Source organism: Penicillium samsonianum (genome assembly GCF_028829775.1).
Source record: "Penicillium samsonianum strain IBT 33392 chromosome Unknown utg000007l_segment0_segment0, whole genome shotgun sequence".
Taxonomy (NCBI): domain Eukaryota; kingdom Fungi; phylum Ascomycota; class Eurotiomycetes; order Eurotiales; family Aspergillaceae; genus Penicillium; species Penicillium samsonianum.
Window position 1 is genome coordinate 5,274,828 of NW_026643265.1, and position 14,406 is coordinate 5,289,233.

General features: G+C 50.1%; 4 protein-coding genes across 4 annotated transcripts; 2 read left to right on the forward strand and 2 right to left on the reverse strand.

Moving 5' to 3' along the window:
- Positions 1 to 192: 192 nt before the first annotated feature.
- N7471_012890 (uncharacterized protein) lies at positions 193 to 3,333 on the forward strand (the record flags this gene model as incomplete). The annotated part of the gene is made up of 1 exon (XM_057285609.1): positions 193 to 3,333. The coding sequence occupies one exon, from the start codon at positions 193 to 195 to the stop codon at positions 3,331 to 3,333; it is 3,141 nt and encodes a 1,046-aa protein (XP_057131875.1).
- A 245-nt stretch (positions 3,334 to 3,578) lies between these two features.
- N7471_012891 (RTA1 domain-containing protein) lies at positions 3,579 to 4,628 on the reverse strand. Its single transcript, XM_057285610.1, has 3 exons — positions 3,928 to 4,628; positions 3,800 to 3,874; positions 3,579 to 3,750 (listed from the first exon to the last, which is right to left on the reverse strand). The coding sequence occupies exons 1-3, from the start codon at positions 4,620 to 4,622 to the stop codon at positions 3,663 to 3,665; spliced, it is 858 nt and encodes a 285-aa protein (XP_057131876.1). The 5' UTR covers positions 4,623 to 4,628; the 3' UTR covers positions 3,579 to 3,662.
- A 235-nt stretch (positions 4,629 to 4,863) lies between these two features.
- On the forward strand, positions 4,864 to 6,078 carry N7471_012892 (Zn(II)2Cys6 transcription factor domain-containing protein; the record flags this gene model as incomplete). The annotated part of the gene is made up of 2 exons (XM_057285611.1): positions 4,864 to 4,969; positions 5,029 to 6,078. The coding sequence occupies exons 1-2, from the start codon at positions 4,904 to 4,906 to the stop codon at positions 6,076 to 6,078; spliced, it is 1,116 nt and encodes a 371-aa protein (XP_057131877.1). The 5' UTR covers positions 4,864 to 4,903.
- A 101-nt stretch (positions 6,079 to 6,179) lies between these two features.
- On the reverse strand, positions 6,180 to 13,810 carry N7471_012893 (type I polyketide synthase; the record flags this gene model as incomplete). Its single annotated transcript, XM_057285612.1, has 9 exons — positions 6,180 to 7,013; positions 7,063 to 7,371; positions 7,422 to 8,006; positions 8,053 to 10,184; positions 10,231 to 10,549; positions 10,598 to 11,682; positions 11,732 to 12,975; positions 13,025 to 13,383; positions 13,520 to 13,810. The coding sequence occupies 9 exons, from the start codon at positions 13,808 to 13,810 to the stop codon at positions 6,180 to 6,182; spliced, it is 7,158 nt and encodes a 2,385-aa protein (XP_057131878.1).
- Positions 13,811 to 14,406: the final 596 nt, after the last annotated feature.

A 14,406-nucleotide genomic window follows, 5' to 3' on the forward strand; every position in this document is an offset into this window, starting at 1 on the left:
GTCAGGGCTGATCGACGTCAGCGAAGCCAAGCCACAATGATGCACCAATCCCATGCCACCACGACGCCCTACTTAGCGGATGTTAAGGGCTGTGCATAACAAGGGTCACCCATTATTAAAAGGGTAGGTAGTCCCAGTCTATTCGGGAAGGGATTCTCACTCTCTTCTCCGCATTTTCCCAAGTACCCTAAGATGACTTCTGATAATAACGGAGGGTTTCCAAACGAGCGTCCTTTTTACAGTTTTCTAGATCCATACCTAGGACAGGGAGTGGATGATGAAATCCTGGGATGGGCGCCCTATTCCTCCAACTCAGTAGATTCTGCATTGGGCCTGGTAGATTCGACGCAAAATAGTTCGAGTTATGGATGGTTGGATCAATACGAAGTTCCCGTTCCCCCCCAGGAGTTCCCAGATGATCTCGACGATATTATGACACACGGTTTCCCAGGCGATTTAATATCCCAGGATTTAGATTTAACCTCCATTGGGATTGGTAATCATTTAAATGAGATCTATCAACTCGCAGATCCAGCTTCGAACCAGATCTCTTCATTGAACCACGCTCAACTATTGGACCTGAAGTCCCACCTTGAAGCCGTCCTGCAAGAGGTGGATATACGACTTCAAGAGCCATCCCTACCAGCCCATGGACAACAATTGCCCACGCCAATCCATTCGGACCGTACCCCTGCTCACTTGCGAGCATTTCGCTGTCCCCTGTGCAGGACCAAGGACACGATCTACAAGGAATCTACTGCCTTCACACGACATCTTAAAAACAACCATGGTTTTCAGGAGTGGGAATATCGTTGCCCTGAGCCCAATTGCAATTTGACTGCACCACAGCGAGGTGCAATAAAAAAACATCTGCGCGATGTACACGAGCAAAGTCCGAGTTCGCATCAGATAGTGGAGCACAGCATCATACTCCCGTGCCCTGCCTTTTGCGAAATATGCTCCGAGTCCACCCCCACCTGGAACAACTTTTATGAGCATGCGAAGAACCATGTGATGCGGCCTGCACAAAGAAGTATCCCAGACGAAGGCAAGATAGTATATGCGAAGCACCCCAGAGCGCAACCGGAGCAGAAGGGCAAGCGCGAAGATGAGAATAAACATACTACACATGAAGAAAGTGTTTCTAGGGTGGCCGCAGCGAGAGCTGGATTGTTACAAGGTGCTGATACGACGCTGGACCAATCTTTCGCTCCTGGTGGAACAGAGCCACAGGACCCATGGGGGGACCCCATCGTGCACCAACAACCAAGACGATCTTCGCTTTCTCATGGCTCTGGCTCCTCGGCCGCACTTTCAGTTGGCACAAATCTCACTACTCCGGAGTACGAAGAGGACTCGATAGATGCAGGTATACCCCAGACGAAGAATATGGACCACGTCTTGGACGCCGCTCGTTATTTCAGTGAATTGGACCAGCTCGAGCTCCAAACCGCACAGATACTCGGCATGGCAAATGGGCCACTAATTAATCTTGAATTGCTACATGACTGCCTTGAGTGTCTTCGGAATTGGCAAGCTGCGCTTGAGTATCTGCAGTCTCAAGGATTTTGTGGAACCTCCATCAGCATTCTTATCAAAGACCAAGACCGGGATAGCGTCGCTAGTGCTGTCAATGTATCATTGAGCCATGTTAGCACTTTGGTCCAGACTATTTTGGACTCACCCGACGAGAATCTACGGAATATGGTGTTAAAGTACGGGATGCACGCGTTGCTCAAAGTTGAGGACAAGGCCCTCTCGGAGTTTGATTCGGTGCAAATCCTTCGATTCCTATGTATAATTCTGTCAATTGGGATTGTTTCATTCTCTGGCTCACATGTGTGTCGATTCGATATTAATTTATGGGATCAAGAGATGGAAGAGATCCCTGTCGGCTTCGAAGGGTATGCCTTTAAGCCACGGAAGCTGGCTTGCTTGGACGACTTAATCGGTGGTCCTGCATGGATTCTAGGGAAAGCGTCCGTTCCACCTGAGGGAATGAAGATATCTTTGACCGTCCAGGATGTTCAAGAACTGTGGGGACCAGTCTCGATGGTAGGAGGTACTGCCGATGAAGCGCCAGTCATCCAAACAGAGAGAGGCTTCATTTTCCCACTTCCACGAGAGCGACAATCTTCCTTGTTTACATCTTCGTTACTTGACGAAATTGAATGCCACTGGGTGACGGAAATTCCACAATACGTTTCTGGTGAGACTTCTGATATGCCAATACTCATTCGCAACACATCAAGGATATTAATCGGCACAACCACTGACGTTGGGGCTGGGCTTGTTGTCAACGAAAACTGCAAGTCATCAATCTCGATGATTGGACAACGGATCGCCTCTCGGCTCCAGTATCCCGGAACAAGCAAATCAAGATACATGAGCGATGGGTACGACGTTCAGCTTGTCGGCGGACAATACATTACAGCCGGACTCGTGAAGAGGTATAAGCGGATCCCGAAGCGCACACTCAAGGCAATGCTCATCGCGGACTGCACGAAACCTGACACAAAGCTCGTGCCACTTCTAAATCTCCGTGTTGGATTGGAAGTAAGTGCATGCACCGGAAACGCCCAGCGAGTGACGCTCTGGGACGCTCTCCGCTTCTCTCAAACAAGCAGCCCCTCCACGGATCACCCAATGTACTGCGCCCACAAGGTCGGCGACAAGAATTGTATCAGCTCATGCTGGAGTCGATGGCAATCAGTGGACGAGATAGACTCCCTCGACCATATGCCCGGAAAAAGGACGCTTCTCACTGGTGTCGAAGCCCGTCGTGTGATTATAAACTCCATTCTCGCGCTCGAGCACTCGGGCGTCGATAGCGAAGGAAACCTTCAAGTATCCTGGCCCTTCAGCAATAGCCCAGTCAATTGTCCTGTATTGCCATCCACACTGAAAGAGTCCCATAACTGGTTCGGTGTCGTCAAGGATACGCAGGACACGTCGACCTTTGCCGTCTTCAGTCAAAGGTGTCTGGAATTCCCGGAGAAGGGAATCATGCGTTCATGCTCGGCGCCATGCAAGGAAGGACATTCCAAGCCGCTCCAAACTACTCTTTTGACGCGTATTCTGACTCCTACTGAAGCAGGGTCAGTGTCTGGACTGCTGGTGGGGGTCAAGTTTCTAGTAGGGGAGGCACATTTGACGGTCACAAAGGCAGTGCAAGACCAGGTCGCGATCATAGCTGCTGTTAGTATGAATCCTTTGAACCCTCTGCGGTATCGCCTCCGTGAGATTTTGCCGGATGCCCGAGCCTTTGACTTTAAAGAGCACATCTGGCCTGATATAACGGCAGGTCTCTCGGTTCCGGTGTACGTGTACTGATCGACTGGGGGAAATACGGCAGCTTTTCTGGGGCTCATATAAGCGATTGAAACCGCAGCCTGAATCACCGACAAAATATTAGACTACAATTTCTGTGAGAAATATGGTGGATCTGTATAGTAATTTTTGGCTCCTTATCAAAGATTTCTATTATTGCACAAGATAATTATCATAAATGGGGCCCCTGAATGATAACCAGATAATGCAACACAGAGAATCAAAATATTAAGAAATCGAGAGCATGTCTAGAGTCGCTATTAAAACAAAATACTCAAATTTGTATAGAAAAGGACACAGAAAGAGAAAACAAGCTATGGACCACATTGAAATTACCGATGGATCCGTCCTGTCCCCATTGTGGGGAGATGTAATCCCGGGTGGACGACTGTAAATACCAGACAGGCCAGAGCAATCATCCTGTGATGGTTAGCAGTGCATAGGAGAGAGGGTTTTGTGTTCGACATACATTCCATCAAGCACTAAAAACTCCATTTCGTTCTGCATCAACTTGTTTCCCCATCCACCCGCCATCTCAGGAAGACTAGATAGAGTTAGTGATAACTTCATGTGTTATATCGAGATTGAATGGCTCACCGATAAATACACCGAATGAGAACTGTGGTATAGGCGGCAATCTCTGCAGCAAGTACCAACCACATTTTTCGTTGAGGCTTCTCAGTCACAGCTTCTCCTTGGAACCCTTCGCGCAGATGCTTCCTAGATGAAATGAAGAAGTCCAACGCTAGGAATCCACAAACGCACATTGTGGCAACCTGGAAGGCAATTCCAGCAATAATGATATTGTTTCCAGTATTAACCATGTCCTGGTCGGTCCCGGCTGCATTGGCCACGCCTCCACCAGCTGCTTGCAGAACGATGGATCCCACATCAGACCCAATGAATATCCAAGTGAAAAGCTTTGGGTTTATGCGTGAGTATTGTGGTCCAATGTGGATGATTATGTGCTTAAGAGTAAGATATATCCCCGCGGCAATGAAGGTTGGAGCCAGAATGAGGCAGAAGATCTGTAGTCGAAACCCGGATGTTGACCATGGATTGTCGTGCATGAGGATTCGTCCCACGTATCCGGCGGCTTCCATGAATGTCCCGATGCCGAGAGCTGCGAGGAAAGTCCATGTTCGCAAATATATCCCGAGGCCTAGTTGACTAACTCCAAGCAGGCCGAAATAAACCGTGAAAAATATATTGCCGCCAAGGTTGGGATAGTAGCCGTATGTGGTTGCTTCGACGGGGCATTGGGGTGTGATTTCTGTGCAAATGGCCGACATTTTGAAGAGTGTGAATATCCGGGGGAAAAAACACAGGAAATTTTACTCCTAAGGGTCCTCCAGGGCTGATATATGTCACTGATCCTTTGTTGATCTTGGCTTGTCTCGTTGCTCGTACTTCGTTTATCGTTTATCGTTTGTCGTTTGTCGTTTAGCGTTTACCCGTTTACCGTTCCCCGTTCCCCGTTCCTCGTTTATCGTTTATCGTCTATCGTTCCCCGCTCCCCAACTCTTCCAACTCCCATATTATCCTACACCCTCTATATCTATGAGATCAAATCATGCCTCGACGATTTCATAAGAAGTCAAGAAATGGGTGCAATCAATGCAAGGAGCGGCGTGTCAAGGTGGGCCGATATCTGTCCGACGTGTCCCACCTGGGCAGACTAGATGCTGACAACACCAGTGTGACGAGACACGGCCCCTATGCAGTGCATGTACCACTCGGGAACTACCCTGCATCTATAGCATACCTTGTCCTCGAAGACAATCTGCAACTGAGGCCTCTCCGAAACCAGATCCCAAACCACGGGCCAAGCCAGTCTTTACATCACCAAAATATGATGCCCGACATCTGCTGCTAATGCACAAATTCTCAACCGAAACTTATCAAAGCATATGTGGTGACCACTCTGACATGGAGGATTGGCAGGTCCTCATTCCCAAGCTTGCTTTCGAACATGAATTTCTCTTGCATGGCATCTTTTCCCTCGCCGCGCTTCACATTGTAGCCACCACCCCGGACTCAGACCAAGTTATATCTTACCTAGACACTGCATTGCAGTGCAATGAACTTGCCTTTGCCCCCTTTAGAGAGGCTTTGGCCAATCTGACCCCTCTCAACTGCGACGCCGTCTTTGCCCAATCAGCGATCGTTACTATCATTGGCATAGCACTCCCTCGGCTGAACGCTCAGCATCGCGGCGAATCCTTCAGCATGATCGAAACTATGATGACGGTTTTTGAGCTGTTACAGGGGGCAAGTAAGATCTTACAAATTAGCAAACCATGGCGACAGGCAAGCATCTTCTCCAAATACGACTGGAGAGATAATACCGCGCTGGATCCCGACATGGCCAATGCGATCACACAACTGCGAATGCTGAATAGCTCAATCGAAAACACAGACTCGGCACAACATAGCATCAACCAGGAAGCCATCGACTCCCTACAAGACTCCTTTGCCAAATTCACCCATGCGCCGCATCCTGCACCTATCCTGGCTTGGCTCACCTACGCCAAGAGGGAATTTGTGGATGGGTTGCGCGCACGTCAGCCATTCCAATTGTTAATCCTCATGAACTGGGCAGTTTTATTGAATGAATTAGGAGCCCATTTCTGGTGGGCTAAGGGCTGCGGGGAGGAACTGGTCGCTGAGTTAATGAGTGAGCTGAAGGACCAGAATGAGAAGTGGAAATCGGCATTGCAGTGGCCGCAGCAAAGGGTTGGAATATGATAAATAGTAAATCAAATTGGCAGAGTATTTGTATTGTTCAGCTAGACTAGATCTTGGATACCAGAGATTTCCGGGTCCCTTTGGTGTCCACCAACGACTGATTATGCCAGCAATCTCTTTAGAATAAGCTCGCAAAGCGACACCAAGGTCTTGGCCCCCACAATATCCAAGGCACTCGTCTCAATACCAAGTTCCGACCTGGTCCAATTTCGCAACTCAACTGCGACCAGGGAGTCGATTCCGTAGCTGGCTAGTGGCCGACTTACTTCCAACGGGGTCTTCAAACCAAGACTACGCATCAAAACTGCATTCACAACTTCCACAGCCGATGTTAGAAGAGCTGGGTGGTCCACGTTGTCACTCGGGGAAGCCCCTGCGTTCTTGAGTGTGGCTAAGTGGCTCTCTTGGCTGTCGCCCCCCACAGCACCAGTTGCTGCGGCCGTGGGCCTCAATGCGCTCCACCGATGGAATGGTTGCATAGGTGCAGTGGGAAGCAAAGGAACGGGAATACCCGTGATGAGCTGCGACATGCTATCGGGGTTGATTGGCGATGTTTGCTGGAGAATCGAAAAGCGTAAGATTTTGTGCAGCAGAGCTTCATTAATGGGTGTCCAACCCTGCGACTCCAATCTACGACTGAGGTTGTCGCGATCCGTGAAGTATCCCACATCCTCAATCACTCCCAAGTTGACAGAGCATGCTGGGAGACCAAGGGCATGTCGGTAGACTGCGAAGGAGTCTTGGAAGACGTTACCAGCACTGTAGTTGGCTTGGGCCTTTTGACCAACGACACCACTCACACTAGACAGGAGAGTGAAGAAGTCTAGTTTGAGGTTGTTTTCTATGGCCAGGTTGTGCAGGTTCCAGGTTCCGATTACCTTGGGATCGATGGGCGTTCGGAACTCATCTGGCGTCATTCTGGGGAAGATTTTGTCCTGGCTTTGTTAGTCCAGCAAAGGGTCTGTATTCAGGCAGTTCACTTACCCGCAAAATCATTGCACCTTGGATAATCCCACCGACCGGCTTGTTGGTAGAGGCGAATGCTCGTCGCACATCCTCGACATTGGTGATGTCGCCTTGGATCAAGTCTATGTGAGTTCCCATGGCCTTTAGATGGTAGATGATACTTTGAGAAGCAGAATCGTCGTATCCACTGCGGGACATGACCGCGATATTCTTGGCCCCGATGCGGGCTAGGTAGAGGGCGAGACTGCCGCACAGACCCTTGAACCCGCCAGCAATAAGGTATGTAACATCATCTCTCAGTTTCAGAGCCGGAAGGGCAGGAATGATCTGGATTATTAGCTGGGTATTCACAGAGAGGGTAGGGTGGATAAACTTACAGGAACTCGAACAGCATCGCGGTTCTCATCCGACACCACAATCTTGCCAATATGCTTTCCATCTCGCATGTAACGGAAAGCATCTGCAATATCCGCAAAGGAGAATGTCTTACAGATGGGAAGCGGTTTGATGACACCATCATTGACGAAGGCGAAAATTTGCTTCATCAAGCGGTCGAATGTGGGCAAGGAGACCGCCTTGAGTGACAGGTCGAATGACCGATATGAAGCATTGTGACTAAATGGTGCCAGGGAGATGCTGTTCCGATCAAGCAGATCCTTCTTACCAATCTCAATGAAGTTTCCATTGGGGGCCAGGCAACGCCAAGACTCGTGCAGCATATCACCCGTCAACGAGTTCAGGATCACATCAGCCCCACGGCCGTTGGTGGCCCGCATGAGATCGGCAGCAAAGGATATCGACCGCGACGAGAACATGTGGTCTTCTGGGATGCCGTATTCTGTTCTCAAGAAGCGTCGCTTCTCCTCGGAACCAACGGTCACGTATATCTCGGCCTGCAAGTAGCGGCAGATTTGGATAGCGGCCAATCCGACACCTCCCGCACCGGCGTGGATCAAAACAGTCTGTATCGTCAGTGGATGTGAATGATCGGCGGAATAAGACACTTACCTGTCCTGGTTGTGTGTTGGCCAAATCGATAAGACTGTATATGGCTGTCATGAAGCAAACTCCGAGGGTGGAGGCATCCTCAAATGACATCCAATCCGGAATCCGCTGGACGCCCTCCACTGTACTGATGACTCTATTGCCGAAGCCACCTCCATCCTTCCGGATGAGCAGTACACGATCTCCAATAGAAACAGACTTCGCATCCTTACCTCGTCGAGTGACAATTCCAGTACATTCCAGCCCCAGCCGACGCTCATTGGATGCAACGAAGCCCAAGGCATGCGCCAGGTCCTTGAAGTTGAGGGCTGCTGCATGCACCTCAATCTCCACGTCACGATTTCCAAATACGTCGTCGGGCTGCACTGCATACTGCAGACTGTCAATGGTTCCAGTCCGCGTGCTAATGAGTCTCACAGTGGACTGATGACCATGCAGTGACTGTTCTTGAGCCTCCGGGCCCAGGACGCTGTCCTTCTCGGCCTGATTGACCGCCTTGTCCGGAACGATTCGGCTGATATAAACCATCCCGCCCCTCTCGACGAATTCGTGATCCTCATCTTTCAACATCTCAGCAGAAACAAGACGTTTCAATACCGAATCAAGAGCACCTAGACTGGCTTCTCCATCTGTATGCTCAACGTCCAACACCATGATTAGAGAGGTCGGGTCCTCTCCATATAGCGATCGCGCGGTGCCGAAAAAGAGGGCATGCTCAGGGTGCGTCACCTGCATCTGCGCACCTCGTGTGACCCATAGAATTCGACATCGGCGTTGAACGAGGTTCCGGAAAGACTCAAATTGTTCGTCGCTCAAATGAGACATGACTGGAGAGTCCATCTCATCCAGTACCACAACAGTCCCATTCTCAGGAATATCGTTGAACGGCAAGAAATGTTCGATAACCTCCCACCCATCCTCGATGAAATGGCCAAGGGCCTTCGATTTGAGTTCACTCGAGGGCTTGAAATGCGCGACATGCAGCGGAGACCTGGATGGGGGAGTTTCTTTGGCCACAGCAGATCCAAAGTAGGCAAGTTGGAGCTCGCCAGAATTCTGCGGAGATTGCGTGGTAGAAATGCTTTCCAAGCCGCCAAAGGTGAATAGGTTTCCTTCGACTACACTCGTGTCGTACAAGACGCAAAGGAAGCCTCTCTGGGAAAGATGATCCCTGGCCTTTTCAATATCGGTAGCCGAGGGCGGGTGGTAAGGAGATGCCTTTAAAATGATGATCTCATATGCGTCCTTGTCTTCCATGTCGCTAAATGGCGCATCGATGTCATGAACACCAAACTCCACCTTCGAGCTTCCATATTTGGACCGTGCGGAGATAGCGGAGTTTTGGGATGGCACCGATAGATGGTACTCAAGGTCAGTGGCAATATCAGAGGCGATGGGCATGATGCGATCAATCCAAACACTTTCGGGTTTGTCAACCAAGTCCAGCTCCAAGACCCGCAGACGAGGATTCTTGTGAGCAACAAGGTTGATGACCTGTCCAATCTTGGCAACAGCCTTGTCAGTGCTGCTTCCAGACTCTGATGCCTCAAGCAAGGTAGCAAGTTGATCATTGGAAAGGAAAGAGATGTCTGGTTGCCATTTCAAACACGTGTACGTGTGCGCCGCATGACTCTCCACGGTAGCGTCAAGGGAGTGGTAGTGAAGGCCAGAAAGTCGGAAGAGCAAATTCCCATTGACTGGGTCATACACCTTGACATTCGACTTAAACCGGCGGGGATCATCATGTCTTCCAATGCCGGCGAACTCTGCATCTGCAACAGCTAATCCTGTTTCCGGGGAAGATGCTTGCGCCATCACGGTCAGGTCATCTATCATAGCCGGCAGCATCAAACTATTGACGGAGCTTCGGTGGCCGGACCAGAGAGACGGTGCGCCCGCCTGGAAGCAAGAGTCAATGCTCACGGGATGCATTGGATACAATGACTGCGGTGTTTTGGATTGTGGTTCCAGCAAAGAGACAGTGGCTCGGTTCGAGCGCTGACCAGCAGTTGACTCGATTTGCAGCTGCTGTTGGAAACTGGGACCAAAGCTGTATCCCACATCTCGCATTGCCTTGTACCACGTCGAGGCGGGAGTACCGTGGAGAAGAGGCAGAAGGTCGCTCGCGGGTCCCACTGGAAATGTCAGCGGTAATCTTCAATCCAGCAACACACAACATACCTTGAATACCCTCTTCAGATAGACTGACAAGCCCCTGGCAATGATCGTTGTTAATGTCCTTTGAGACGGATGAGATCTTGAATTCATGCCAACTGTCCTTGGTGCTGGCACATGGATTAAGCGCGAGCATAATCTTAGTGTTGCCAGATTCTTCATCTATGGGCAGCGCGCGGAAGAAAGTGATATTTCGCAACTTGTATGATACTTGGTTGACGCTGACTGCATCAGGAAGATGACCCAGGGCCTTGGCCTTTTGAAATATGGCTTCGATAGCCATGGCAATATAGCCAGAGGCGGGGAAGATCACGCTATCACCGAGCTACTAAGGTTAGCATGCACATTAAAGGAAGGAGCGAAGGTTAAGTACCTTGTGGTCCCGAAGCCACGGCAAGTCATCCACCTTCATGACTTTCTTCCACACCGGCTGAGTCCATGGAGTGCCCAGGATTTTGTTACCGAGCAGATCATGATGAACAAACTTGCGGAACCGCCAGTCGCTGCTTGCCTCGCTCTCGTGCCAGTATTTGGTGGCGTGGTTCCATGCGTAATTCGGAAGATCGACGATCATTGATGGTTTTGCTGCTTGAGTGTCCTTGTTCACTTGACCTAGTTGAATCGGGCATCCCATGATGAAGAGCTGTCCAGCCAATCCCAGCATGGCGTTCAGTGCATCAGGGCCTCGTTTCCAGGAGGAAATATAGTCGGTGGAGGATGAAACGGCCTTCTTGATTTGGTTGATTGGTCCAGCAAGGGCGTTGCTTGGCCCGATCTCGATCAACAAATCGACCCCCTCCGACGAGGAGATCATTTGCTGAACGGCTTGGTTGAACAGAACTGGTGATACCATGTTACGCACCCAATAGCTCGGTCCGAGATCATCCTCGACCATTTCCCCCAAAGTGGACGAGAACATAGTGGCAGAATTGGAGCTTGTCTGCGGCCAATCAACATGTTTCTCTAACATGGTCTGATACTCGTTCGCCACCACGTTCATATGCTTAGAATGATAGGCCGCATTGACCAGAAGCAGACGAGCAAAGTGGCCGTCGGCCTTGATCTTCTGCTCAATGTTTTGCAGTTCCGAGCGGTCCCCAGAAAGCGTTACGCTATCTGGGCTGTTGATACAGGCGACCTGAATGGATGTGGCTTTCAGATAGGGTTGTACAGCTTCGGCTCCCAGTCCAGCTGCAAGCATACCCACTTCGGTTTCGAATTGAGCATTCGAAGTTGCTTTGCCTCGGTAGTAAGCGATCTTGATGGCCTGCTCGGCAGTAATTTTACCAGCCATGACAGCAGCGGCAATTTCTCCAGATGAGTGGCCAACAACAGAGCTGCATCTGATACCAGCACCATTCAAAACAGCCAGGATTGCAAGCTGAAGAGCGGTTACAAGGGGCTGTGAGAGCTCAGGATCACGAAGGTCCTCGGCGCTTTGAGGATTGACCAATTTATCTAGGTTTGTTAGTATGTGCATCAATTGATTGGGGCGAGAGGGACTGACCAATAAGGGACCACCGAGGAGGTTCGGGGAGGTTTGCCAGAACATTGTCTAAATGCTCCAACTCTTTTTTTGCCAGAGGGAATGTAACAAGATCCTTGCCCATCTGCACCCATTGAGCGCCCTGTCCAGTGAATACAAAGCCAATCTTTGGTGGATCTGAGCGAGGTGTTCCCATAATCACATCATCAACATCGATGGCATTACTGTTCGCGATCAGATATCCTCGATGATAATGGCGTGTACGGTGATTGGAGAGGGTGTGTGCCAAATCTCGGATCTTCACATCAACGGCAGGGTCCGAGAGATGCTTGTCTAGCGACGTGATTTGAGCACGGAGGGAATCCTCATCATTGGCCGAAAGGACCAAAAGGTAAGGTTTCTCCAGTCCTGCATCATCTGCAAAGATATCGTCGCTTTCGCCCGTGTAAGAGGTCACGTGCTTGCTGAGTCCAGCGGCAGCATCAACAATGACATGGGCATTAGAGCCACCATATCCAAAGGAGTTCACACTAGCTCGTCGGAAAGGAACGACAGGCCAATTTGTTGTGGCTTTGGAGGGACGTAGGCAAAGCTTTTCGAAGTCAAGATTGGGGTTCGGAGTTAGGAATGTGGGATTTCCAGGGATAACACCCCTCTCAAGGGCGAGAATTGCTTTCAACAAACCAGAGATTCCGGCTGCAGGCTCTGAGTGACCAATATTGCTCTTGACAGATCCAATCCGCAAGGGATTCTCAGGAGTTCGATGTTTGCCAAACACCGATGCGATACCGTTAACCTCGATCACATCACCAGCTTTGGTACCAGTTCCATGACATTCGACATAACTCGTCAAAGACAAGTCAGAAATGCCAGCATTTGCGTACGCCTGTCGAATAGCGGCTGCCTGGGCTTGTGAGTTGGGGCTGGCAATACCGGCTGTCCAGCCATCACTGCCGGTGGCAGTACCGCGCAGAATGGCACGAATGGGATCGCCGTCACGGAGAGCATCATCGAGACGTTTGAGATAGACCATGTTGACCGCCTCGGCTTTGATGTATCCGTCTGCCTTGGCATCAAACGTGTGGCACTTTCCTGTGAGCGAGGCTGTTCCATTGGCACCGAAGTGGTGGTCCATGACATGCTCAGGGCTGAGATAGATATTGGCACCGGCAACAATAGCACCCTTGATCTCACGAGTCTGGAGGTATCGACTAGCGACATCGACACCGGTCAAGCTACCAGAGCAGGCGGTGTCGATGGTCATGCTATGTGATGTTTAGTTTGGATATCGAGAAGGAAAGCCGAGACACATACCTAGGACCCTTGATGTTCAGAAAGTGACTGATTCGGTTGCTCAGCATGGCACGTCCAATTCCAACTGTCGTCGCAGCAGCTCTGTCCTCCGGGTCTCGGGCTTGGATGTCTCCGTAGTCACAGGCAAATGACCCGACAAAGCAGCCGACAGGTGACTCGTCCAGTTGCTCGAGGGTAACACCCGCGTTTTCGAGTCCCTCATAAACAACCTCCAACAACTGCCGCTGTTGGGGGTCCATAGACACGGCCTCCAGTCGAGAGAGTTTAAAAAACTGGGCATCAATATCTTGGACATCAATACCTTGGAGGAACATTCCTCCTGGGGATGCCATCGTCTTGTTCTTCAGGGATCCATCATACTACGTCTGTTAGTGTAGTCTTTTTTGGTAGTCTTGTCAGATGGTCTTTTCAGATGTCTTTTCAGATGTCTTTTTTGGTGCTCGTTTTTGATGGTCTTCTCGGATTCTGCGCAAGGAGTGATTGCTCGAGACTTACATGAGTATCAATGTTGAACCTTGACGAAGGAGGTCGATTTTTCGCAATGTTACCTCGCTCAATGAATCTCCAGAATGCCTCTGGAGAATGGCACTCGTCGGGGAGCCTACATGCCATTCCAACCACGGCAATGGGGGCTTGAAGTGAGGTTTGGGGCGCATCACCTATAGCTCCAAGATCAGGGACAGCATTGCCTTCGGCGAGAAAGTTGGAATCAACTGAGTCGGCAGTCCCATGGAGACCACCAACTCCATTGGTATAAGTATCGGGTCCAGAGCTGTTGATAACCATGTTGAAGCGTGAAATTGAAGTTGAAAGAGAACTAGTTTGGAGAAGGAGCACGAGCAAGCTCTTCCCTTTTATACCTGAGCCATCTGTCTGCGCTCTGCTAGTATGCCCTCTATATCCTTCTGGATATAGACAATTGAATTGATAGAACAAATTTGCAATGTCCTATACAGTATTGTAATTTTCAACATGGCAACTTGAACCCACTGGGGCCGGGGCGAGGCCGTGCAATGGCGCTCCTGACGGGCCAATAATGTTTGCCAGCCCTGGTGATATGCGGGTCAGCCAATGTACTGCAAACGAGCTTAGACAAATGCCCTTCCACTCTGAGTCAGCCGCACGTAGGGGCCAAATCCCGCGTGTAAGCCCGATAATATCCCAAAGATAGTGTGTTGAAGAGCGATATGCTTGAATTATTTCCTCGATAGTGGCTCTAAATGCAGAATAGGATAATGCGGGTCCCTCAGATGGGCTCTAGCACCTAGAGGCAGAGCAGTTGCCAGCGAATGTTGCTCCGCCGTCCTCGGGTGAGATGCTGAAAATAAAAGTTCGCATGACTAGGAGTGATGTTATAAAATGCCATAGATGGGCCCATCTAG

Excerpts from the sequence above, each read along its gene's own strand:
- N7471_012891 (XM_057285610.1), bottom strand. The coding sequence starts at position 4,622 with ATGTCGGCCATTTGCACAGAAATCACACCCCAATGCCCCGTCGAAGCA. Across the intron at positions 3,875-3,927 it reads CTCATTCGGTGTATTTATCG|TCTTCCTGAGATGGCGGGTG; the intron begins GTGAGCCATTCA and ends AACTCTATCTAG. Across the intron at positions 3,751-3,799 it reads TTTTTAGTGCTTGATGGAAT|GATGATTGCTCTGGCCTGTC; the intron begins GTATGTCGAACA and ends TAACCATCACAG.